Source organism: Gavia stellata, chromosome 30 (assembly GCF_030936135.1).
Source record: "Gavia stellata isolate bGavSte3 chromosome 30, bGavSte3.hap2, whole genome shotgun sequence".
NCBI lineage: Eukaryota > Metazoa > Chordata > Aves > Gaviiformes > Gaviidae > Gavia > Gavia stellata.
Genome location: NC_082623.1, coordinates 5,393,761 through 5,417,859, shown reverse-complemented (window position 1 = coordinate 5,417,859; position 24,099 = coordinate 5,393,761). Strand labels below are relative to the sequence as shown.

The window sequence follows — 24,099 nt, the reverse complement described above, 5'->3', positions numbered from 1 at the left end:
CCCAAGCGCAGCTCTACAGCTGCATCCGAAAAGACAAGTCTCCAGCCAACCTGCAGCAGGAGACGTGCCGACGGACCAAGCTGGAAAGGAGCAGTTCCACCGTCAGCAGCGAGCACAGCACACGCTACCGCGTTATCTGTGACATGGGTTCGCTCAAACCTCCTCTGCCCCGGCCTCCTCATTTCCCCACCCGCACCACCGCAGCTGCAACGACTAACGCAGGTGACCTGCGTTTCCAAGGACCATGCAAACAGCCCGTGGCCCCCGGAGCAGCACCCCAGGGACACGGGACACCGAGGCTGCGTCCCCTCCCACAGGATGGGAAGATGAATGCTCCCCTGCAGAACACAAGCAGGAATACAGCATGTGTCTGACGTGAGGAACACACATCTTGGTGAATCCCACTGGCACGAGCGCTCTTACCCGGGAGCTGGGGCAGAGCGAGGCGTCTCACAAACTTACTATTGGTAGGGGAGTTTACACCTCAGCGTAAAGCTTTACGAACACGAACCCTCCCTGCTGCCTGAGGAGATCTGCTGCCCAGCGCTGATGCCAACCCCTGCACAACCCTGCCGATTAGCTGTTAATCTCCTCTTTCCTGGAAAAGCTTCATTCCCCAAATCCGCCCGGCAGCACCCACCGCACCCGTGCCCCACACCAGCCCCCCCCCAGCACCTGCCCCGTACCCGGGGACAGCGGCCCCTTCGCGGGGAGAGCCCCGCCAGGTCCCTTCCTCCCCCCGCAGCACCGCGGGGCGCCGGGGACACCCCCCCAGGGAAGCGCGGTGCGGTGCGGGGCCCTCCCCGCAAGCCCGGCAGGTCCCCGGAGAGGGGAGGGGGGGGCTGCGGGCCCGGAGCGGGGGCGAAGGGGAGGGAGAGGGTCGGGCGCAGCCGCTGCGGGAGGAAGAGCCGGGGCAGGGCGCAGGCAGAGCCCGGGTGCGGGAGCCGGGCAGGGGGGCAGCGCGGGAGGGAGAGGTGCGGGCAGGGCAGAGGTGCGGGGGAGCGGGGCGCGGGCAGCACTCACAGTCGCAGCGCAGGGCGCGCTCCCGCACCGCCTCTCCGCACAGGTCGCACCAGCCGCGGCGCGGGGGGCGGAGGGCGAAGCGGTGACCGCGGCCGCGCTCCGCCGGCTCCCGCGGGGCCGCGAAGATGCTCCGCACGTCGGGCAGCAGTCGCGGGGCTCCGCCGCGCCGCCGCAGCCGCCGCCGCGCTGCCCTGGCCCCGCCGGGGCTCCCCGCGGACCGGCCGCCCATCGGCTCGGGGGGGGCGGCGGGGCTGCCCGGGCGCGGTGCGGGGCCGGGCGGCCGCCGGCGCATGGAGCCGGGCGCGGAGGGCGGCGGCGGGCGGGGGCACGGCCCCACGGCCGCCACGCCATGGGCTCGGAGCGCCGGGCGGGCGTGGGGCAGCGCAGGCGCCTTGGACCGGCCCGGGGGGAGGAGACACGGCGGGGGGGGCGGGGGGTGAGCACCGGGACCGGCCCGCGGGGGACCCCTCCCGTGGAGCGCCCCCCCCGCAGGACCGACCCTCGGGTCCCCTCCCCGCGGGACCCATCAGCGCGGACACCCCGCGCCACCCTTCCTCGTGGAAACTCTCCTCTCCGTGGGATTTCCCCTCCCCCGTGGGACCCCCCCCCCCACCTCCCCGTGGGAGCTCTCCCCACGGGGCACTCCCCGCCATGGCCCCGGGCTGCCTGGGGGGAGCGCGTACATCACCCCCCGGGCCGCCTCCCGCGGCACGAAGCGGGGCCGGGGGCTTCCTCCGGGCTCTGCTGCTGAGCGCAGCCACGTCCCGCCCCGGGCTTTGCCCCCACGGGAGCTGGCAGATCACGCGTGGGGCACTACGCTAAAACAGGCTGGTGCAAACCCTCCCCTGGCACCAGGCGTGTGCGTGGACCAGGCTGTACGGGCAGCTGGGACAAACTGCCTTCCGCTGCAGCGACAGCAGGGCTCCGCAGCGACGCTAAGGGTGCTGAGCCGAAGCAATCCTCTCTCCCAGATGAGGCTCTTGTGGCTGTGGGAAAAGCAAAAGGGAAAATATTACAGCCAAATTTTGAAGTGGCTCCGAGCAGGCTCCAGCGCCGCAGCCCCAAGGACGCCCGTGCCTGGCTAGCTGCCTTGCAAACCTCTCCCCTGGGCAAAGGAGGCTTTGGGGGTGCACGAATGGGGGTGGCTGGACCAGGTGCTGCGTGGTCCTCTGCCACTCCGCCACTCTGATCGCTAAGTGACTCCCTCCTCCTTTGAACACAAGGGCTGGATATTGCACACCACGCAAAGGTCCCCGGTCACCATAACACCTTCCCCACGGGCTGGGAGAGGCAACAGCTACTGCCCTGTTCCCCTGTGTCCGGACGGAGCCCAGGGCACAGGGAGGGTGACATGGTCACCCCGAGTCACGCAGGGCATGACCCACGGGGCAGCTGGCTGGCCGTGCGTTGCCCAGGCCGCAGGCTAGCTGTCTAACCCAGACCCTCCCTTCGCTCTCGGTCGTACTGGTCTGAAATACGTAACTTGGACAGAATTGCTCCTGAATTTCTTTGGTTTGCATAGAGCAGCCGGGTGAAGAGGCGGCTGCGGTGAGTGCAGCGCCGGGCTGTGTGAATCCTGGCTTCTGGGCTCACGGGAAGCTGAATTTGATGTCTCTCATGAATTCCTGAGGACAGGATAAGCCAAGGATATCTAAATCCTTTTCAAGGATTTTAATTTGAAGGATGGATTAAAACACTGGCTCTGAGTTACAGAAGACTAGTGTCATAAGCAATCACTAATAAGAGCTTCAAACCAAAGGAGCAATAACACAGCTTGAAAAATTCTAGTTTTAATCTGTGCTAAGTAGCAAGATTAATTTTTGGAAGGTCTTTTCCTTCCCCATTCAGGATCCTGATTCACTTTCATGTGTCCTCTGCTTCTGCCTGAGAACAGCAGCAGATTTATTCCTCCGTAAATTGTTTCCCAAACCCTTGGTATTTTATCCTGTGTTCTCCCCAGACCATTAATAGTGTAAGGAATCACCTGCAAGAAAGCAAACGACCTTTCTGAGGGCAAAGATCTACCTGGCACCTGGCCGGGAACCTGTTAAAGCCATTCTGGACGTTTGCTTTTCCAGTGCCATCCTGGGGCACAGTTTCAGTCTCAGTTTTGCAGCGTCAGGGTGGAGGAGGCAGGAGGGGATCCCCCGCCGCTGATGGAGGGCTTTGGTTTCCCTCGTCCCGAGGAAATCCCCAGTGCCTGGGAGCCGAGCGGCCGCAGCGCATGCACAGCCTGGCAGCAGCTTGCAGACAACTTCCCCCTGGGAGATGCTCCAGCGGAGGCTGTCATCCCACGGAAAGTCCTCCCGGATGCCGGAGGACCCTCTGCCCACGGGTCACACGCGTTGGCCCCTTCTTGCTGGCAGCTGAGGTGGCTGTGCCGGGGAAGCTGCAGACCTGAGCTTCTAGCACAGATAAATGTAGTATCTTCCGTCAACATAGGAGGCTTTGGCTCATACCTGCACGAGAGATGTGGCAGAGTCGTTATCCTTCTCAGCTGCCTCTGCAGGTACTCAGGTCTGACAGCATAGGAATCTCTTTTAGGCCAAAGGTTAAAATATTTGGGAAAAAACACCCACCTAATTAGCATTGGCAGGAAAATTCTTGTTTCATTTGGATTCTGGGAGTCCCCTTCGCAGCTGCTGTGTTATGGCAGTTTAAGCATGACAAGGGCTATTAGCAAAAACTCTTTTTTCTTTTTGCCAAGAAATAAATCCCTTTTTGTTGAAGCCAAACATGTTCCAGGTCAAACGCTCAGCTGGTACGAATCAGCGCACTGAATCCGAGGAAGTGCGGCAGGAGACCCAGCCTGGGCTCCCTGCCCTGTTCCTACAGGGGATGTCAGCGAATTCGAGGTGGATTAAAAATAATGTTCGTTGTAAAACTCGGAGAACCCTAGAAAATAATTTGCAGGAGAAAAGCTTTTAAGTGATGGCTTAGTTCCACCTCTTCGACAGTAAGTAGCTGCGTTTGACAGTCAGGATGTTGGTTTTTACAATGAAAAGGAATGGGAACGTTTGGTGCCAAATTCCGCTCGGGAAGGTTTCCTGGGCGGGGGGAGCTCCTGGGCGCGCTTGGCCTGTTCTCACAAGCAAGCGAAGGTGGGCGCAGCCCTGGAGCAGCCGCTCCTTGCTCGCTTTGCTCCCTTGCTGAGACTCGGGGCAGCGCTGCAGCAAGACGTTGTGGTTTAACCCCAGTCAGCAGCTAAGCCCCACACAGCCGCTCGCTCACGCCCCCCAGACGGGATGGGGGTGAGAATTGGAAGAGTAAAAGTGAGAAAACTCGTGGGTTGAGACAAAGTCAGTTTAATAGGTCAAGCAAAGGCCATGCAGGCAAGCAAAGCAAAGCAAGGAATTTGTTCACCACTTCCCATGGGCAGGCAGGTGTTCAGCCATCCCCAGGAAAGCAGGGCTCCATCATGCCTAAGGGTTACTTGGGAAGACAAACGCCATCGCTCCGAATGTTCCCCCCTCCTCCTTCTTCCCCCAGCTTTACATGCTGAGTATGACATCGTACGGTATGGAATATCCCTTTGGTCATTTGGGGTCAGCTGTCCCAGCTGTGTCATCTCCCAACCTCTCCCACCCCCAGCCTGCTCACTGGTGGGGTGAGAAGCAGAAAAGGCCTTGACTCCGTGTAAGCACTGCTCAGCGGTAACTAAAACATCCCTGTGTATCAACACTGTTTCAGCACAAACCCAAAACACGGCCCCATACTAGCTACTATGAAGAAAATTAACTCTGCCCCAGCCAAAACCAGCACAGACGTTCAGCTCCAGGGATGCGCTGTTTTGCCTTATGTCGCCATAAGTCTCCCAGCAGAGATCGGCAATATTTGCTGCCAGGGTCGATCCAAGGAGCGCCCACGGCAGGCACCCACCCCCTTGCCCTGTCCTTGCTGCAACTCTGCCTCTGGGCACTGCCAGACAACGTCCGTCCCGGCTCCCGGGGGCTGGGGACCACCTCCGGGCAACCCGAAAAACCCCGGCAGGCCCGGACTCGGCTGAAGGCGTTCGGTTTAGCCGAAGTGTCTCCCCTCCAGAGAAGGGGATTGGGAAAGGAACTGGGGGAAAGGTGAACGGCAGAGTCGGGCATTTGTTTTCTACCCAGGGACAGGTCCGAGCAGGCGCTCTGAGCATCCCCACTGCTGTTGAGTCAGGCGTGTTTGCTTGCCCAGATGATGGCTCAACCTCTCCTTCCAGATGCACCATCAGTCCCTGGGAGGTGCAGCGAGTCCCTCGCCCTGGGACTTTGCTGGTGCCGGTGCTGCCGAAGTCCCAGCTCCCCAGTCCCTGCTCCGACCTCCTTTAACGGCAGCAGCCCGTCACGGTTTGCACACAGGTAGAAACCAGGCAAACACAGAGGGAAGGGCTTTGTGCAGAGGACAGGAATGAACCCAAGCATTCGTTCCTCCTGCCAGTGCAGCCTCCCACCCCGCAGACCGCAGGGGCAAAGGGACCTGCGCTTCCCACCGGCCGTTGGCTGCCACCGTGAGCCTCACTAACGCAGCCCCCTTCCCCAGGGTGAGGGTTTGGGGCCAGGGGCTCTCCAGGGAGCCCAGGGCAGTGATTTATGTGTGTTTGCACTCGTGTGTGCCAGGGAGGGGTGGGAAGAGTCGAGGCAATCCTGCCCATCGGTCTGGCAGGAGCCTCCCAGGTGTAAATACCCGTGTCTGAGCCCGGCTGGATGGGGTTATCGCTCCGCCTGGCTTTGCCTGCAGCCCGGGGACGTTGGTCCCCTCTGCTGCTTTACAGGATGTGGGTTGTGGGATCGGGGTGACAACCCATAAATCACCCTGGGGACAGGCAGGAAGAGGTGGACAGAGGGGCGGCGTGTCTGACTCTTCCCACAAAGAGCTCCTTGATACCATCTAATGCTCACGCTCCAGAGACCCCAGGCTTTGCGTATCGCTGCTCCGCATGCTGCTGCTGGTGAGCAGCTGACTCAGCCGATAACTGGAGGATTACGGCTCCTCGTAAAACCCAAGGTCAAAAACCAGTAGGAAATTCAGAGCATAATAAGCACCCCCAACAAAGGGCTGGGTACGGCCCCGACGTGGAGCACTGGGGTCCTTCCGCTGCTCTCTGTGCGCTTCCTGGGGGGCAATGGGGTGTGGGGGGGGTGACGTGTTTCCACTCCATCCTATTTCTCGGGAGCGCAACAGGAGTGAAGTGTTGTGCGTGTCCTTCCCAGGGCAGCTCCAAACGCTCACAGCCAGCCCCCACAGAGGACCTGCTCGGGTCCCTCCTGTCCCCATCCCAGCTCTGCCACCTCCACAGATGAATGCATCCTTTCACCCTGCACGTTAATGGCAGAGGTGATTGCTTAGGCTTTCTTTTCATCTTTCACCTAAAAGAAAAAGAAATATCCCTGCTTTCTCTTGCAGAGCTGTGTCTGGAGAGGGCTGGTGGGAGCCCTTTTGGCTGAGATTTTGCCTTGGTGTTTAGCAGCACGCCCAGGTCGGTGGATGGAGTTGCAGGTTCGGTACAGGGTTGTTTGGAGAAGGCACACACCCCCACTTGCATAAACACAGAACTCAGTTACATTTATAGAAATGTACCAAAAAAGAGAAGCCTCCCTCGGCTTCCCATTCCCAAACCCCTCAGCAGCCCAAACACGGGGCTGGGCTGGAGGCGAAGCCCGGGAGCAGGAGGAGAGGCTGCAGCGCCCACGGGCAGAGGTCTGCGGCTCCAGCCTTCCCCGTGCTGTCGCCTCCCCGGCAGAGCACTGGAGCCGTCCTGGGCTGGATCCGGCCTCTCATCCATCAGGTACAGCATCCCTCCTGCCCTGGGCTCCTGCCCCGGGCTCCTGCCCCGCTCCACGAAGCCTCAGGGAGCAGAAGTACGTTAAAAGTGGGAGTAATCCCTGAACGAGTAAGATGGCAAAAGGTAATTTATCTGTCTAGCCTCTTCATCATCTGACATGGTGGTACAGAGAAGCTAGAAAAACATGAAGTCCTTCAAGCACTTTTTTAAAGGAAAAAAAAATAAAACCACCCAATTTTCTGGTCAAACTTTCAAAGGCTGAAGGCTTGCAAGCCACTCAAAGCTAATGCTGGTGAACTGTGCAAAAGTGCTGGAGCGGAGAGGTAGGACACAGAGAGCTCCTCAAACATGAACATCAAACGTCTCCGTCGCTCTGGACCCAAAGTGCTGTGAGTGTTCCCTGCTGTGGAAAGCGGTTTGCTTCAGCAGCTGCCAATTCACCGCATCTCTCAAATACCGGGGGTGGGGGCAGCCCCACTTAACCTGCAGGAACAAAACCAAAGGGAGGGAGAGGGATCGCCTGGGCTCATGCAGTCCCCAACTACAACTTGGGCTGAGCGGTAATCTCTGGGCTTGTTCCTGTGTCTCCTGGGATAAGCTCTTCATACCGAAAGCATGCCAGACCTTTCTTATCCCCTTACTCACAGTGGACATGCTGCAACAACACAGCTGGTCCTATAAAAACGGGGCTGGGGTGAATCACTGATTTCTTTTTTTCTTTTAAAATCTGATCTAAAACTCTTTGACATTTTGATATGCATATTCAAATGGTTGATTTGCATTAAGATCCTCAAAAAAAGGTTGCAGAGGAAGAAACCCGGGGGGTTTGTCAGCAGTAGGATGCTGGGTTTTGCACAGAGTTTCATCCAGAAACAGAAAGCATCCACTTCTCTGTGGCAGTCAGCATCTGCCAGTGCTGCGCAGCACAGAACAAGGCTGGAAAGAGGGTGTAGAAACGACACAGCGTTTGCAGAAGATCATGCTTAAACTTCCAAGAAAGATAAACTCTCTTCTGCTGCCAGATCACGATGTAAACTTGGTGCCATTAAAACCCCCGTGTGAACCACTCCATGAGTAGCTGGGGTTGTGCTCGGCACCAGACACGGCTCCCCACGCCAGAGCTCATTCATGGACTCGCAGGGAGCCCACCCAGACCCACCGCCCCTTCCCAGGGCAGCGCGGGCACGTCCTGGTGTTAGGGGCAGGAATCACCGCTCGGAGCAGCGTCCCTGGGTGCTCTTACCGCTCAATGATGCTGTTGTTGAACTGGAGATCACAAGTTACAGACTTCATCTGCTCCAGGAGCTCCTGCATCCTGCCGGGGACACAACCAGCCCCTTACCCGGGTGCTGCTCAGCCTCCTGCTCCCCGCGGGAGCACCTCCCGCGGAAGGGCTGGCTGAGCTGGCAGGGACGCCCCACGGGTCACCGAGCGGGGATCGCACCCGGCAGGGCTGCGGCGTGCGCAGCGGTGAACGCAGACTGTCCCAGCCCTGCAGAGACAGAGCCCTCGCCCCAACGCTCGCCCTGTTGCTCGTGCAGAGGATGAGGAGCGAGAGATCCTGCTCCTCCCCGGGGAGCCGGGCTGTCTGCAAAACCCTCTTCCAAAAGGCTCACCGGAAAGCCATCTCCTGGCGTGCCTGGCTCAGATGGGCGGGTGAAGGCGTGGGAGGAACCGGGGCCAAACTCCGTTTCTCCGCCTGGAGAAACCTGTCCAGAGCCTGCAGAGACGGAGAGAGTTGGCAGCCCCCGGCCGGCAGCGGGCTGTTTGCGGTGGTCCGACCCCCGGGCACTGCACTGCCCGGGCCCTCCCCGCAGCCCTGCGAGTGCGGCGTGCCTACCCCTGGGACAAGAGGGGGACAAAACACTGGGGGAAATGATGCCTACGTAGTCACGCCCAGCACATCCGCTTCTTCAGCACAAACCAAACAAAATAACCAAAGGACCGGGGCATCTACCAGCTGGCTGTGCTGCAGCTTGTCAGGTAGTCCATCGTGAGAGCTGGAGGTGAAGCACCATTTGTCTACTACTGCAATTCCTGGGTTTGGGTACAGATTCCCCCGTGCCAGGCAGTCCTCGGGCCCAGGGGTGCCACTGCCAAAGGTTTACCCATTCCTTGCTCTGCGCAGTGGGGAAAGCAAGAACCTCCTGTGTGCGTCACCCGCAAAGAACTGCAGCAAGTTGTTTACAAATACTCCGGTGTTCCCCTACTCGTGCAGTCATGCACAGGGTGGGTGCTGGGAGAGGGGAGCAGCAGCGTTATCCGGGAGCAGGGAGCGGCTGTGCAGCAGCGTCCCGGACACCTACGCTCTGCAGGCAGTCCTGGCACTCCATCATCTCCACGCTGCAGGCGCTGATGCGGTTGCTGAGCTTCTTCAAATGCTTCTTTATCTCACAAACTTTCCTAGAAAGAAAAACAACGACAAAATTCCCAGTCAGCAGAGTGGATCATTATAATTTTTTTTTTTTTTTAAATTTTGTATTGCTTTCTGCAAACCTTTCTGGATCAAAGTTAAAACCCTGAAGGAAAGCAAATGAGTCACAACAGTGTTGTAATTACGGCTGCAGCTCTGCTAATAGCCACCGTAGGCCAGGTTATCCAAACAACACTAATAGCAAATTAATTAGGGAAAGTGGTGCTTATATGAGAGACAGCTCAAGCCCATCACTTCTGCGGTAGGTGCGGCACAGGCCGGTCCTCTGTGCCCCGTGGAGGACTCAGCACCACTCAAAAAGGCTCCTTGGTTTTGCATTTCTTTTTTGCATCCTCTCCTTTCGCATTTGAAGCGTGCAAAGGCCAGAAAAGTGCCCCCCCAGCACAGGCTGGGGCCAGTCTCTGCAGGCAGCACTATCGGCACCAAAGCCCAAAACAGGCGGCGTCTCGGTGGGCTCCGCCGGGGCTGAGCTGGGCCGGGACGGTGAGCCCGGTGCCCCTCTGCTCTGCCCCAGCCTCGGGAGTAAATCCGCTGCTGATTTTTTGGGGGACCGACTGCCCTGTTCCTGCCAGGGCGAGGGGCCCTGGGGCGGAGGTGCCACGCAGCCGGCAGGCACGTGGTGAGTTGTATAAAAAAAGGTTTGGTTTGGCTGTAAAAAAAATGAAAGGAAAGAATATTTAAGGTGAACGGTCCACCTCCAGTCCCCAGAAAAACAGCCACCACACCACAAACCCCGGCTGCTAGCAGGAAGAAACTCAAAACAGGACAATTAAAACTAAAGTGACAATAAATTAAAAATATCCAGCTGTGACTCATGATGCCTTCTCCCTAAGGACAGAAAAACAGATGCAAAAATACTCCAGAAAAACATGAAGCAGCTTTTTTTCCTCCCTGTGAGCAAAGGTAAAAGCCCTGCTTTAGTGCAGATGGGGCTCCTGCGCTGCACGGATTTCGTGGGGCTCCACACCCGGAGAGGAATCCCACCCTGAGACAAAATTCCCGCTGAAGCCAAGGGGAGATCCCACTGCCCCGCAATGGGACGTGGCGTATGGCCACTGTGGGCTTCTGTCCCCAAAGAGAAACCTGCCCGTGGGCGAGGGTTTGCGGCGTGGAAACCCCCGGCTGCACAAGCCGAGGCTGGCAAGGGGAGAAGGCAGGGAGAGGGCAGGGTAGGACGGGGCAGACGCTGCCCGCTGCTCCTGGGGCATTCCTGAGCATCTGAGACAAATTTCTAGCCTAAAAATCCCCCACCAGTAAATCCTCTGCGGGACTACTCCACATCAGAGATAGGGACCAGGTCAAAAGCCGGGTTTAATTCTAAGGCATTATAGAAAATCATTCTCCTTCTGCCCACGCTGGCAGCCCAGGGGAATGGATGCTACTCTCTAAAAGCAACCTTGCAATAAAAATCCAATTCTGCAACATCCTCTTCCCCTAACTGCCTCCCCCTCACCCCTGCTCTTCGCTGCTGTGATAGGCAGGGGATTGTGCTCAATCACTGCAAGGCAGTTTGCTCTTTGCGTTATTCCCCAAACACCATTTAACAGAAAATCATTCCTAATAAGTAGATCTCTTTGTCTCAATAGCGGTTTGTCCCGATAAAATAACCTCTCCCTATCAGAGAGCAAAGAAACGAGCTGATTGAAGTCAAGCTGCAAGTTTAGGGGGCTTTTTAAAAAAACCAACAACTTAAACCAACAGGGCAGAAACACATGGCATGGGGTAAGAACCAGCGTACACAGCAGGATTTCTAGCTGCTGCTTTAAGGTCTTATTACCGCTTTACGAGTCCCTCAGCAGCAGTTACCAACATCATCATCTCCATCCGCATCTCAACACCCGATCAATAGCAGGAGCATTCGGAAGCCCTGGTCACTGCGGGGGTTACTGGAAAGTCCCCTCTCCCATCCCCGCCCGGGTCCGAAAACCAGAGCCCCGAAACCCCGGGAGAGGGCTGGGCAGGGCTGGTACCTCATCCTGCTGCCGTGGAGGGCCAGGGCCTCCTGGTACCGCTGGACACAGTCGTCCTGGAAAATCAACAGAACCTTCCGGGCCAGATGCCCTAAATTCACCCTAAAACCAGAAAAAAAGAGAGAATGCCGTTATTTCCTTAAATGTATGAAAATGAACATCACAGTTCACATGGCAGGAGACCTAAAGCTGCCTGCCGACTGGAGAAAGAGGGACTGGATGCTCATTAATGGATTTTGCATCACTGTTACAGAAAAACCAAAACCGAATTATGATGAAGAGGAGAGGGAGGTGGCGGGGGCCGGGGCACCCAGGTGGGTGTCATCCCCCCCAGGGCACTTCTGAGGAGTCTTTGCCTCGGAGTTTAAGGCAAATGTCCAAGGTTAGACTGAAGATCAATGAAGATAAAGGAGCTGCCTGTCAAATTTCACCATCTCTGGTATATACTGGAGTGTGCTTTTTATTTCTTGCCCGCGTTAAATTCCCCTGGTTTCAGTGGAAACTGAAAGGAGGATTTTTAAAGGTACAAAAGCCATCAGACACTTTACTCTCACTGAAGGTTAAGCAGATATGAAAGCACGGACACTTCCTAAATCAGCATCTCAGCGAATAAATGGCCACAGACTGAGTAAGTACTGTGGGAGCAATAGCCTGAAATGTGCTTATCCATGCGGTCCCACGCAGGGGTTTGGCCCAACAGCAACTCCCTCTCCCCAGGTCCGCAGAGGTTTTCTCACATCTTTGTCTGAAATAGCTCGTAGCTTGAAAAAGTTTGGTGGGAAAGGTCCTGCATCCATGAACCATCGCAGAAGCCGCTTATAGGTGCCCTCTGTCAATGTTAGTGACCCGGGAACATTTTACATCCCCTTAGGATTTAATCGGAAACACCAAACACCTGCCTGGCCGCAGCGTGGCTCCTAGAAAGGGGAGAGGGTTGGCACTTACTTATCCAGCTTGTGTATTTGTTCCTCATTGTAGCCCAGCCCTGGGGAGGAAAGACACTGGTCACCTGCCAGAACGCACTCCACACGTTTTTCTGGTAATAACCCAATAAACGGGCAATTTCACAGCACACAGAGATCACTCAAGGGGCTTTTCAGGGCTGCAGCCCCTGGGACTACTCTCATGGCACAGAAATAACCATTAAACCCAGCGAATAATTGAAATAATTCATTTTTCCACCGGGCCAGCGCAGGGACGTTCCTGCTGCAGCCCCGCGCCTCGTGCCCCCCCGGGGCCGCCGTCCCCGTCACTTACGCGGACATGTCCTGGCCTTCTTGAACTGCTTGTAGATCAGCTGCATCTTCTCCAGGCAGCACTCGATCTGCCGGATGCTGAAATCAGGACCGGGGAGGAGGCGTGAGGCCCCGCAGGAGGAAGGGTAGGAGGTTGGGGTGAAATTAGCACTTTGGGGTGAAATCGGAACACGCCGTAACGAGGGGACGCTGCTGCTACCCGTGTCTGTACAGAGGGATATCATGCAATGTTACACCTGCGTGCTTAGGGCTGTTAGGAGCTGTTTGCAGCGAGAGGCTGTGCCTGGCTCTTTGGGAGCACGCAGCGGCGTCTGCTGAATCCAGCTGAGAACAGCAAAGCGTTGGCAGGGATTTCGGTAAAGCTGGCGCCACAAACCTTTTGTCTTCATGCACTTGTTGCCTGTGCTTCACCAGTTCAGATAAAATGCCGTCCAGTGCCCCTTGAAAGTCAAAGATGTTGTGGGAACACTGAGAGAGCTCCTCGGTGACCTGCGGATGGGGAGGAGAGAGGTTGGGGCCAGTTGCTCCGAACGCTGCCCATGCCTGCGGATGCTCCCCGGCCCCGCACGGAGCCGCCCGCGGGGGCTCACCCTCTGCAGCCTTGTCTTCATCATGGCCACGTCCTTCAGAGCCGGCACCCCGCTGCCTCCAGGAACAGCTTCATACCTGAAGAAAGTCAGAAAATGCATATTCCTTAAGTAGAATACAAGCCAGAGGCAGCCATCACCCAGGCAAAGTTGTGGCATTGGCTTTGGCTAGGAGTGCCCAGGGTTTCTCCGTAATTCAGCCTCCGATGAATGCTCCATTAGTGGAGCCTCTTGAATGGAAATGAGAGATGTCTCATTGCAGACGGTGTGGTCCGGCGGGATGCCGGCTCGGTGGGAATGCAGCATGACGGGCTGCCGGCCGCCCTCCCCGGCGCTGCCCGGTGCTCCCCGTGCTCGGCTCTCCGAGGCGGTGTGCAGGGAGCGGGGTCAGCGATGCTGGCCAGACCCCGGAGGGGACCGGGCAGCTGCTGCCATCCTGCCCGTTATTTCAACTCTGCTGGCAGCAACAGCTCTTTTTCCCTTTGCCACGAGCTGATGGAAGCAACCCTGCCTCCTCCTCGCACCAACTCTGCGGCTCATGGGCTGTAACAGTCTGAAAACCCCGCAGCAGGAGCCAAGGAGTGAGGACTAATTCTGGGGAACCACGGACTGATCATTGAAAACCGAAGCAAAGAGGGAGAAACAGCCAGCGTGGCTCATTTCCCGCAGCCTTCACATACAGTGAAAAAGCCTCTTACCTTCCAGCTACCAGCTTATTCCTGGAATTTTACTTATTTCTGATTACTCAGGCACCTTTGAGAGTCCCATATCTTATCTGCGGCAGCCTCAGGGCAGCGGGGGTGCCTGCTGCAGCCCAACGCCTGCATCCCCGCAGCTGCAAAGCCACACTTACAGCACGCAGGTCTTCACCTCAGTGAGCTGCAGGCAGGCGAGCACCGAAAGAGCCCCTCTCCTCTGCTCCAAAATCCTCGAGCACTCCGTTTTCAGGTTCCCGCTGCCACGAGAGAAAACAGCCCGTCCAACGCGTGCTCCCCGGCAGCCCGACCTCCATCCCGGGGCCGGCTGCGTGTGTGTGTGTGTGTGTGGGTTAGGAAGGAGCTGGTGGGTCCTCTCTGGCTGCTCGTGAGAAAATGGGGGGCTGGATGCATGTGAAACTGGGCGCAGCTCCCGGGCAGGGGGGCTCTCACCCTCTGGGCACTGTCCTGCCACTGCACAAGAAGCTCCTGCCCCAAAGGAAATGCACAATGATAATATTAATAGTAATAATAACAACAGCGATGATGATGCTTTCCTCAGCATCTCCTGAGCCGAAAAAAGTGACTTAAAAGTATCAAGTGGGGACAGGAGCGTCCTCACATCACTGAGTGGTATTTTCCTATAGGTCCTCATCTGGTCCCAGCCCCCTTGCACACGTCCCCCGTAGTGTCCCTGGTACGGGGGACACACTGGCCATCGTGCTGTGCTCCCTCCCAGCACCCTGTGAGGATACGTGGTGGTCCCGCACTCTCTGGAGGTGGCTGGAAAACCCCGAGCACTTTAACTCCGAACGCACAAAGCTCTCGGTGCTGGGAAGGGACAGGTCACCCCCACGCCGCCCGTGACCGTGGTGGCTCCGGCACTCACATCACCCAGTGGAGACCTCTCGCCAGCAGCTCCCGGCAGCACCGCAGGGCCTGGGAGATCCGCAGCGTCTGGTGCACGGCGCCCACCGCGCTCTGCAAAGCAAAGGGCACTGCTGGTGGCTGCGGCTCCGCGGCCGGGGCTCCCCCGGGCTGCACGGGCACCCCCACCTACCTTGGCTGCGTTGCAGTCGGCCACCACGTCCACTTTGGGGACAAACTTGGGAAACTCAAGTGCCGCTGGAAAGACAGACAGAGGTCACGGCGCTTTGGGGAGCCAGCCCGCAGCCCCCGAGCCACAGCTGCGGACCCACAGGGATGTCTCTCACGCCCGCCGAAGCAAACCCCGCAGCCACGCAGGATTTCAGGCACAGGAGCAGCTGCGATGCTGGGGGCTTAGTGCAGCTCTCCGGGATATTTTGGAAATGTGGACGAAGGCACGAACCGCCTGCAAAGCCCAGTGTGGCGGGCGGCCGTGGAACAACAGCACACAGCAGGGAAAAACTGCCCTGAAACCTCCTAATCTTGCTCCAGCACCATAACCCCTCCACCTCCTGCTGTGCATTGGAGTCTATTAGGATAATAATTTAAGCAAATCTCTCTTACGGCACCCACCCGGCATGCCACGATGCATCTCCAAGCCAACGGTACTCACGGTCTCTGTATCTGACTCCTACCACCTCTTCTGGTTGCTCAGCGGTGCTCAGCAAGGTCAGAGGGTTGTGCTCTGTGGTTTTGCAGAAATTATGAGCTTGTAGATTAGGATCCAACTCATACAGATGACCTTCAAAAAAATATTCTTGATGGTGAGGGACTATATTTGTTTGTTTGAAGACAGCATCTAAAAACTTGGTGGTACTGAAATGAAAAAGAAACGAAAGGATGGGGAATAAGCAATGAGGCGAGCACTCAGATTTCCACCTCTTTAACAGCCTGCTGCCCTCTTCTCATAGCAAAACATCCCAGAGGGTCAGCGGAGCACCTCGGACAACCTCCCTGGGGCTCTCCGCGTGCCGTGACAGGAGCCGACAGCTCCCGGTTAGTGCACTCCCCAGCAAAGGCTGGTTTGAGCCTGGTTTGTTTTAACCCGGTTTAACTGTGGTGCAAAGGGAACAGGCGCTCCCCCCAGGTTCACTGACTGAAACGGGGGGCTGAGGCTACTGAGCTCAATTCCCAAATTTGCTTTTAACACGGTCTTGGCATCCTTACGTGTTGTAGGAGTGGATGTAGATGCGATGCGAGGAAGCCTGCTGCAGGGAGAAGACATCGACCACGATCCTGTGCAAAATGTCATTGGTTTCTGCAAAAAACTGGTCGAATCCCCAACATTTCTCCTGATCTGCCTCCAGGATGTTAGCCAAAATGGGTATCAGCTGGTCCTTCAGCCCCCTGCAGCAGCAGAAGAGGAGATGTTTGCACAGACTGGCATAACCCTGAGCCATAAACGCGGTGGTCCACGGGGCCGGGGAGAGATGCAGTCCCTCTCCTGTGGCTGAGCTCCCGTACCGATGGAGCCGCTGCCCTGTCTTGCACCCCCTTTTCCTGGCTGTAAAACAAAGACCTGGTCTGAGAGCTGTGACATCTGCAGATGAAAAGCTCATCTGCCTCGTTAAAACTTCCCGCACCGTCTGAGGTGGGATGCCCTCTCCAGCCCTGGTGGAAACTCAAGTGCCGCTGGAAAGACAGACAGTGGTCACGGCGCTTTGGGGAGCCAGCCCGCAGCCCCCGAGCCACAGCTGCGGACCCACAGGGGTGTCTCACGCCCGCCGAAGCAAACCCCGCAGCCACGCAGGATTTCAAGCACAGGAGCAGCTGCGATGCTGGGGACAGGAGAGCCGCAGCGGGAGCCGAGCCCAGCAAGGGACACTCACGCGGAGAGGTGGCAGGTGACGGGCAGCTCGTAGCTCCACTCGATGCTCCCATTCTCCTGCCTCTGGACCCCTGCGATGGCTCCGGGAGGCTTCTCGGTGGTAATTTTATACCTGTTGAAAAGAAATTGCTCGCAGGTGAAGCGAGCCAAGTGACCTCTGTTTGGGCTCTACGTCCCTTGGGTTCAGCAAAGAGGGAAAGGGCAGAGCATGGATGGGCTGGGAAAGACAATTCACAGAAAGAAAAGAATGCACAGAAGGAAGATACTTCAAGAAACAGTCGAAAACTTTCAAGCAAACATCAAGTCTGCCTCCTCTTCCAGCTGTTTAGCCACAAAGTCACGAGAACACATTTTGAGGGCAAATGTGGTAAATGGGGCACAGATCCTTTACCACACTACACATGCCCACTCTCCATGGGCTACATTTCAGGGCTTTCTAGGCTATACGTGATTAAATGAGCGGTAAAGCACAGTGCATAGTCACACGGTGCTGCTGGCATGCACCAAGCCACAGCCAGGTTGTCCTGCAGCCCCCAGGGCCACCAGCCACGGTCCCACCTCCCCACGCAGCAGCACCCAGCGCTCCCAGCTGGACGCAGTACCTACATGATCTCCTTGTTCCTGCGAGGTCCCCCGAAGGGGACGAAGGGGAGGCTGCCGGTGGCAGCGTGGTAGAAGGTGACGCCGATGCTCCAGAGGTCAACGGTGACACCGTACGCCTTCTGCTGCGGCTTGCGCAGGACCGCGCGCTCGTACATGTCTGGGTGCTGCAGGGATGAAGCAGAGAGCAGCACTGCCAACACGTCCAGAGGGTTTGCAGTGGGCATCAAGCCTTGGGTGCTGGGATTGAAAACTGACTGCTTCCTTTGGCCTCTTCTACTGCTGGGTCCTCCAGAAAACACTCACCTTTAACTCTACAACAAAAACGCTGAGCCCCTCCTCTTTGAAAAATGTGGCCCCTGTGAAATGGGGCTCTCCAAGTCATTGCTGCTCTCTACAAGTTGCCCAGCCGTTGGGTGGAGGGATGGGGACTGGCTTCCCCCAGGACTCCCCAGGGCCACCAGACTGGCGACACGTTGTACTCACAAGATATTCCTCCGTCCCGTAGACAGACACAAACTTTTCATCATCATCCAGCTCTCGGGCGGCCCCAAAATCCGTCAGCTTATAGATGCTCTGCCCGTCTTCCCCCATCAGCCGCATGATGTTCCCGGGTTTGATGTCTCTGTGGACAATGCCGTTCTCGCGGAGGTGGTTCATCCCTGCCACTGGCATGGGGGGAAGGCAGCGTTCGTGCATGGGGCTGGAGCACTTTGCTCCGGTGGGTTTTGTTTAAACATAGGAAACGCGAGGAGGGCCGGAGAGGGGAGAAGCCCCAGGGCTGGTTGCACATAAATGGGGACCAGCGTGACTGGGGGGATGGAGAGGATGAGCGAGCACATGGTAGGGCACTGCCCTCGTGCTCCTCCATCGTGGGGCACAGCCTGTTCCCACAGCTGCTTCCCGGAGAAGGTCCGCAGGGAGAAACCCTCAGGCATCCCCTGAACACAGAGCGCACAAACCCACCCCGTTCGGGGATGCAATTTCGCACCGCTCAGCCCAGCCCTCACGTCCACAGCCCAGGGCTGGTGCCCGCAGGGTCCCACCAGCACCGCGAGGTCCCCAGCCCGCAGCTCGTCGGCCCCGGGCTGTGCTGGCGATGGCAGGCAGCTGCCCGTCCCGGGCCGGGGGCGCAGGGACCCCCGCACTCACCCACGCATTGCAGCACGATGAGGAACTCAGACTCGGCCAAGCCGAAGGCGTTCGCTGGGTCTTCCAGCACGTTCAGCAAGCTGCCGCTCGAGCAGTACTCCATCACCAGCACCTTCTGCTTGCTGCTGCCCTGCGGCGGGGAGCAGCCGTGAGGGCTCGGCCGGCCCCGTGTCCCAGCCAGTGGCCTGTGTTCCCCCCAGGCAGGAGCAGGTCCCCTCCCTTGGTTGGTGGGTCCCTGCATTTCTCCTGCTCAGACAAACCAGCAGCGGAGAACGTCCCCGCTGTGCCACACGTCTGGCCAGGGGACAAGAGCAGGTCACCTCCATGCTCCAGCCCAGCGACCCAGTGCCACCAGTGCCCCCAGTGCTGAAGGGCTGGGCTGAGGCTTGGTGCGGAGCTGGAGGGAGGTGGGAGGAGAAGGCAGCCCGGGACCACCGCTCCCCTCCCGCAGCTCAGACCAGCTCCCCCACGTTTCTGGCCCAGTTGGCACTGCCGTTTCTGAGCTGAGGTCCCGCTTACCGTCTCCTCTACAGCAAATAACTTGACAATGTTTTTATGGTTCAGCTTCCTCAGCATGTCGAACTCTCTCATCTGGACCTCCTGGGGCCGGAGGTAGCTGGCGTTATTAAAGACCTTCACAGCAACCAGCTCGCCTGATTTCTGGGAAAAGAGGAAAAAGAGAAAAAGGAAATGGGAGGTGACGCCATCCACGTCCTAAGCAGCTCCATCAGCTCCGTTACTGCTCCCACATCCCGCTCGGGATGCAAACTATGCTGACAGTATAATGTGTTTTCTGAACAGGCGTTCCACAGCCTTCATTTCTCCACTGCAGAAGCAAACCGCTGTTATTCCCCTCCCTTTGCTTCCTGCCCCTCAAGCCCACGTGCTACACGGCAGCGTGTTTATTCAGCTTCATAAAAAAGTTTATAGCTGGAGCTGAAGCTGGCAGCTCCCCGCCGGCTCTCTGTGGGACGGGGCTGTTTTCAAACCATCCTTGAAGCCGCCTCTCCTGCCCTGCGCCGTGCAGAGACAGCTTGCTCAATGAACTTCAAAGGCCGGCGAGGCAGAGAGCCTCTATTCCAACCCTGGCAAGTGTTTGCATGAAATATGCAAATCGCCAAGGACGGGGTTTTCAAAACCTCTGGGCATTCCCCCGAAAACAGCTTCTTCCCCCCACGATGCACGGGAGCGCCGGCAGCCAGCGAGCAGGACCCGGCCACGAGCGCCCCGAAATCCGCCCTCGCCCCACAGAGCTGCGCTGCTGCCCGGGGGGAGGGAGCCAAATGGAAAATGAAAATAAAACCCAAAGCAGCCTCCGATGCTGCCGGCAGCCGGGCAGCTGCCGGGAGGGCGAGCAGAGGGGAGCACGGGCATCCCCGTGCTGTGGGGCAGGAGGGCTGGGGGGCACGGGGGCACCAGGGCTTTGGGGTGGCTGCCCCCCCCCACTGCCCCCACTCACCTTGTTGCGAGCTTTGTAGACACAGGCCGTGGCACCCTGGCCCAGGATGTCCTCGGTGCTCCAGAGGTAGTTTGGGGTGCTCTGCATCTCCGGCAGCGCCGCTGCTTGGGGGGAAGCACACGGGTCACCCCGGGGGCCACTGGCCTCTGCCAGCCCCACCACCAAACCCCGGCGTTTATCCGTCCTCGCCTGGCAATGCACGGGGAGAAAAGCCACGGCGGGACATACCCCTTGGCTGGCAGCCGCCAGCCTCCTACCTCGCCGGTGCCGAGCAGGCAGCACCACGCGAAGGGCTGCGCATGGACGGAGCTGGTAGCGCTGCCAAAAACCACCCTGTCGCCGGGACCTGGCCGGGCTGGCGGCGAAACACTGACAGATGCAAAAAAATACGAGCAAGCAAACGCGGAGCTGCAAGGTGGCGAGAGGCACCTCCCCGCCCCGAGAACAGAAACCTATGGGATTGCAAAACCCGCTCTGCAAGCATCAGCTGCGGCTGGAGGAGGAAATGCTTCAGCTTCCTGCTCGAGAAAAAAAATTCCCAGAGTTGCAGCCGTCCCCAGGCGTGCTGGGCTCCGCGGCCGCACCGCTGGCTCAGCGGCCGGGGCCGGGATGGACTCCGGTAACAGCAAATGGTGCTGAGCACTGGCCCCCACGCAGCCCTGCCTGGGGCAGGGCGATGGGCGGCAAAGCGAGGTCAAGATCTGCACCCAGGGTCTGCGTTCAGCCTTCGTTAGCCGTGCCGGGCACCCACCATGCGCGGGGTCAGTGCTTGGCCCCGGCTGCGCCTGGCACGGGACACAGCATCGCACGTCGGCGTGCGTTTGCGATGAGTTGCTGCCACTGTCCTGCTTTACGGAGCCACCGGCTGCTCCGGACGGGTGCTAAAAAGCAGTGCCAGGGCCGGGGTGGTTTAGCTCAAGCCATCCGTCTCCAAGAGCTGCTGTGCAGGAGTTACAGGTCACAGAGGCTTCCCGCATCCAGCTGCAGGGATGGCTCCTGCAGGACCACAGCTCCCCATCCCCAGGGGCAGCCCCTGAGCCCTTGAGCAGGTAAAACCGCTCCTAATAAAGTGCAGAAAAGGAGGGAGGAAGCAGGTGCAAACAGAGCAAACAGCCCTGAACCTTCCCCGGCCGCAAACCCATCCCCCATGCGGGTGAAGCAACGGATCCGGCCCGGCCCCGGCGCTTGCAAACGCTTCCAGAGGGTTTCAGAGATGAGCAAAGGGCAGAGGGGAGATTTTGGGGCACTCCCCAGCTCCAGCCATGGCTGCTCCCGAGCCGCACCGCCAGCATCGCTCTCACCAGGAGTCACGCAGTGATTCAGATCAAGCGGGGAGATCAGGGACTTCTCATCTCAGCAGGAAAAAGCCGAGGTGGCTGTGTTGGGGCTGAGCATCGCTGCTCCCCACGTGAACACGGACGCTGTCTATCCCACGCTGTCAGCGGGCAGCACCCACGATGCTCACGGCAGGGCCACGGCACAGCCCCACCGGGAACGGAACTCGGAGCTACAGCAGTGCCTCCGTGGGATGTCCCCAGAGGGGGACCAGAACCGGCCCCAAACCCTCGGCACCCGGCCCTGCCAGGGCGAGAGGCAGCAGGGAGAGCGGGCAGCGGTTCGCAGCATGGGCCTGCAGCTGGCAGGTGGGATGCGGGTTGCAGGCTGGGATGCGGGACACAGGGTGGGATGTGGGATGCAGGGAAGGATGCAGGCTGGGATACGGGATGCAGGCCGGGATGTGGGATGCAGGGTGGGATGCAAGGGGGCATGTGGAATGCAGGCTGGGATGCAGGGTGGGATGCAGGACGCAGGGTGGGATGCAAGGTGGCATGTGGAATGCAGGGTGGGATGCAGGGTGGGATGTGGGATGCAGGGTGGGATGCAAGGTGGGATGTGGAATGCAGGCTGGGATGCAGGATGCAGGGTGGGATGCGGGACGCAGGGTGGGATGTGGGATGCAGGGCGGGATGCGGGATGCAGGGCGGGATGCGGGACGCAGGGCGGGATGCAAGGTGGGATGTGGAATGCAGGCCGGGATGCCGGATGCAGGGCAGGATGCGGGACGCAGGGTGGGATGCGGGATGCAGGGCGGGATGTGGGGCACTCAGGGCGCACCCCGGCTGCCTGCACAGGGCAGAGCGGGGCTGCTCAGGGGTGCCCACGCCTCGCCTCGCCTCAGCACCAGCAGCCAGGGTCTCACTGGCAGGAATTATTTCGGGCTGGCGTGGACGTGTGTCTGAAGGCCCTGTCCTCACAAAATGAAGCCTGCAAAGGTATGCGAGTACATCAGCGTGTGGTGCATCCGAAAACGGATAGGACACTTCCCCAGTCTGCAGACAAACTCAGCGCCTAACTAGTTTGCTAATTACTGCTGAGCTTCCTTTCCCAGCCACGGGCGAGCCTGCTTGAGAAAGCTGCCGGAGCGCTGAGCTGACGAGCTGCGGGGCACGGGCTGGCCCTTGCCCTGAGCTTATCGAAGGGGCGTCTCAGGCTGGCGCCAGGTAGCAGAGTTCATGACAGTCTGCAGCTGCGGAAGCGGAGTGACGTGAGTCTAACCAAGCGAAACTTTAAATCACTTTGATTGAAGCCCTTTTGCTGCAGCTTAGCTAACAGGAAGAGAAAGGGACGGGGTGACTTCTTGAAGTAATTTCCAGCCTTATTTTCTATGCATGTGGTAACTGTGTCCTTCAGCCTGTGCTTGTCCCCCTCCAAACAGGACCATCAATCTATCCCCGCGGCGCTGGCCCAGCTCACAGGCTGGGGGTGCGGGCTGCAGATGCAGCACGGGTACGTGCTGGCTGGGCTGCTCTGCAGCATCCTTCTCTCACCAGACACAAAGATTGTCGATTTGAGCTGGAGATGCTTGAGAAGCCTTTCCCCATGCAGAAAAAAAAGCAGCTTATTTCTGGTCTCAGGCCACCGCTGAACCTGGGTAGATAAGAGCCATTAACACAAGGAAGAGGCGCAAGTAAAACCTCAGGAGGGAAATTCCAGCTGAGTTCCTTCTCAAGCTGCCCAAAGGCAAGGAGCTGCTGTGGGTGCAATGGTACATCGTGCACCATGTGCTCACCCGCTGCGGCTCTGCAGGCTCAGCTCCTGCGCGGGAGCCCCGGGAGTGCGGGGAGCCCGGTCCGGGGCAGCGGGAGAGGAAAGGGGCCCTTCCTGAGGTGCAGCTCTCTACTGTGAAAAGAAACTGAAACCAAGATTTTTAAAGGCAGAAAACCCAGACTCTGGCGTTTTCTGAGACTTCTGACCTGTGCACATTGCTTCAGCTTTCACCGATGGGTGAGCAGATTTGGGCTGGTGAAGGGTAAAGACAGACAGGAAGGAAATAATTGAAATATTTTATATCACCCAAAAAAGATTATTTTCAGGTTGTGCTGCAAGTCTTTTCTCACAGTTCTCCGTAGGCATGCCCGAAAGGGAAACCAACACGCCTTGATGCCAGGATGGTGCCAGCCCTCGCAGCCCAGTGTCTCCAGGACATCCCAGTTACCCCAGCAGCTCTCCCGGCTGGTTGCACCGTCAGGTCCAGCCTCGGTGGGAGATCCCAGTCCAGCCCCAGGCACTCGCCCGCTGGGTTTTGCCCTGTAATAGAGCCCAGCTCCTTTCAGCCCCCCTTCTCCCTTCTTTTGCTGTCCTTTTCAATTTTACAGCTCATTTCCTTTCCCCGGTTGCCCCAACAGCAGATTTGATCCTCCCTGTCTCAAGGCTGACTCCCAAATCCCATCCGACCTGCTCAGAAAGCGGTAAATCGCACTTTGCACCAAAGACGCAGCGAGACCCCGGGGCCGTGACGTGCCCACGGGGGATAAACCCCGCGTGTGGTGTGAGTGCCCGTCTCGCACAGGCTGAGAGAGCAAAAACACGGCCTTGAAACCAAGTTTGTGATAAAAATAATTGTTCCAGCTGGTGGCAGCAAAGCCTAAACAATAAAGGCCGAGCAGCGTGCCCTGCCTGCAGCAGGCACCTCATCCTTGGGGGGCGTGGGGCACAAAACCGGGGCACAGCCAGGGGCGGGGGTAGCCCACGGCCCCGGTGCTGTCCCCACACTGTCACAGAATCACAAGGTTGGAAAAGACCTGTAAGACCATCGAGTCCAACCACCACCCCAACCCCACCATGCCCACTAAACCATGTCCCGCAGTGCCACGTCCACACGCTCCTTGAACACCTCCAGTGATGGTGACTCCACCACCTCCCTGGGCAGCCTCTGCCAGTGCTTCACCACTCTCTCAGTGAAGACATTTTTCCTAATATCCAGCCTGAACCTCCCCTGGTGCAACTTGAGGCCATTTCCTCTTGTCCTGTCACTTGTCACTTGGGAGAAGAGACCAACACCCACCTCCCCACAACCCCCTTTCAGGCAGTTGTAGAGAGCGATGAGGTCTCCCCTCAGCCTCC

At 58.3% G+C, this 24,099-nt stretch overlaps 1 protein-coding gene across 1 annotated transcript; it reads right to left on the bottom strand.

Moving 5' to 3' along the window:
• Positions 1-7,236: 7,236 nt before the first annotated feature.
• IKBKE (inhibitor of nuclear factor kappa B kinase subunit epsilon) lies at positions 7,237-19,782 on the bottom strand. Its single transcript, XM_059831216.1, has 20 exons — positions 19,696-19,782; positions 18,756-18,896; positions 18,237-18,366; positions 17,571-17,752; positions 17,091-17,251; positions 16,486-16,596; positions 15,824-16,003; positions 15,270-15,472; positions 14,790-14,854; positions 14,619-14,710; positions 13,888-13,989; positions 13,038-13,113; positions 12,824-12,936; positions 12,449-12,525; positions 12,137-12,176; positions 11,192-11,293; positions 9,094-9,190; positions 8,404-8,507; positions 8,031-8,102; positions 7,237-7,270 (listed from the first exon to the last, which is right to left on the bottom strand). The coding sequence occupies exons 1-20, from the start codon at positions 19,780-19,782 to the stop codon at positions 7,237-7,239; spliced, it is 2,169 nt and encodes a 722-aa protein (XP_059687199.1).
• Between the last annotated feature and the right edge of the window lie 4,317 nt (positions 19,783-24,099).

Coding starts and splice junctions, on each gene's coding strand:
- IKBKE (XM_059831216.1), bottom strand. CDS start 19,782: ATGCAGAGCACCCCAAACTACCTCTGGAGCACCGAGGACATCCTGGGC. Junction 12,177..12,448: donor GAAGGCCAGGACATGTCCGC/GTAAGTGACGGG, acceptor TTTCCTCCCCAG/GGCTGGGCTACAATGAGGAA. Junction 8,103..8,403: donor CGCCAGGAGATGGCTTTCCG/GTGAGCCTTTTG, acceptor TGTCCCCGGCAG/GATGCAGGAGCTCCTGGAGC.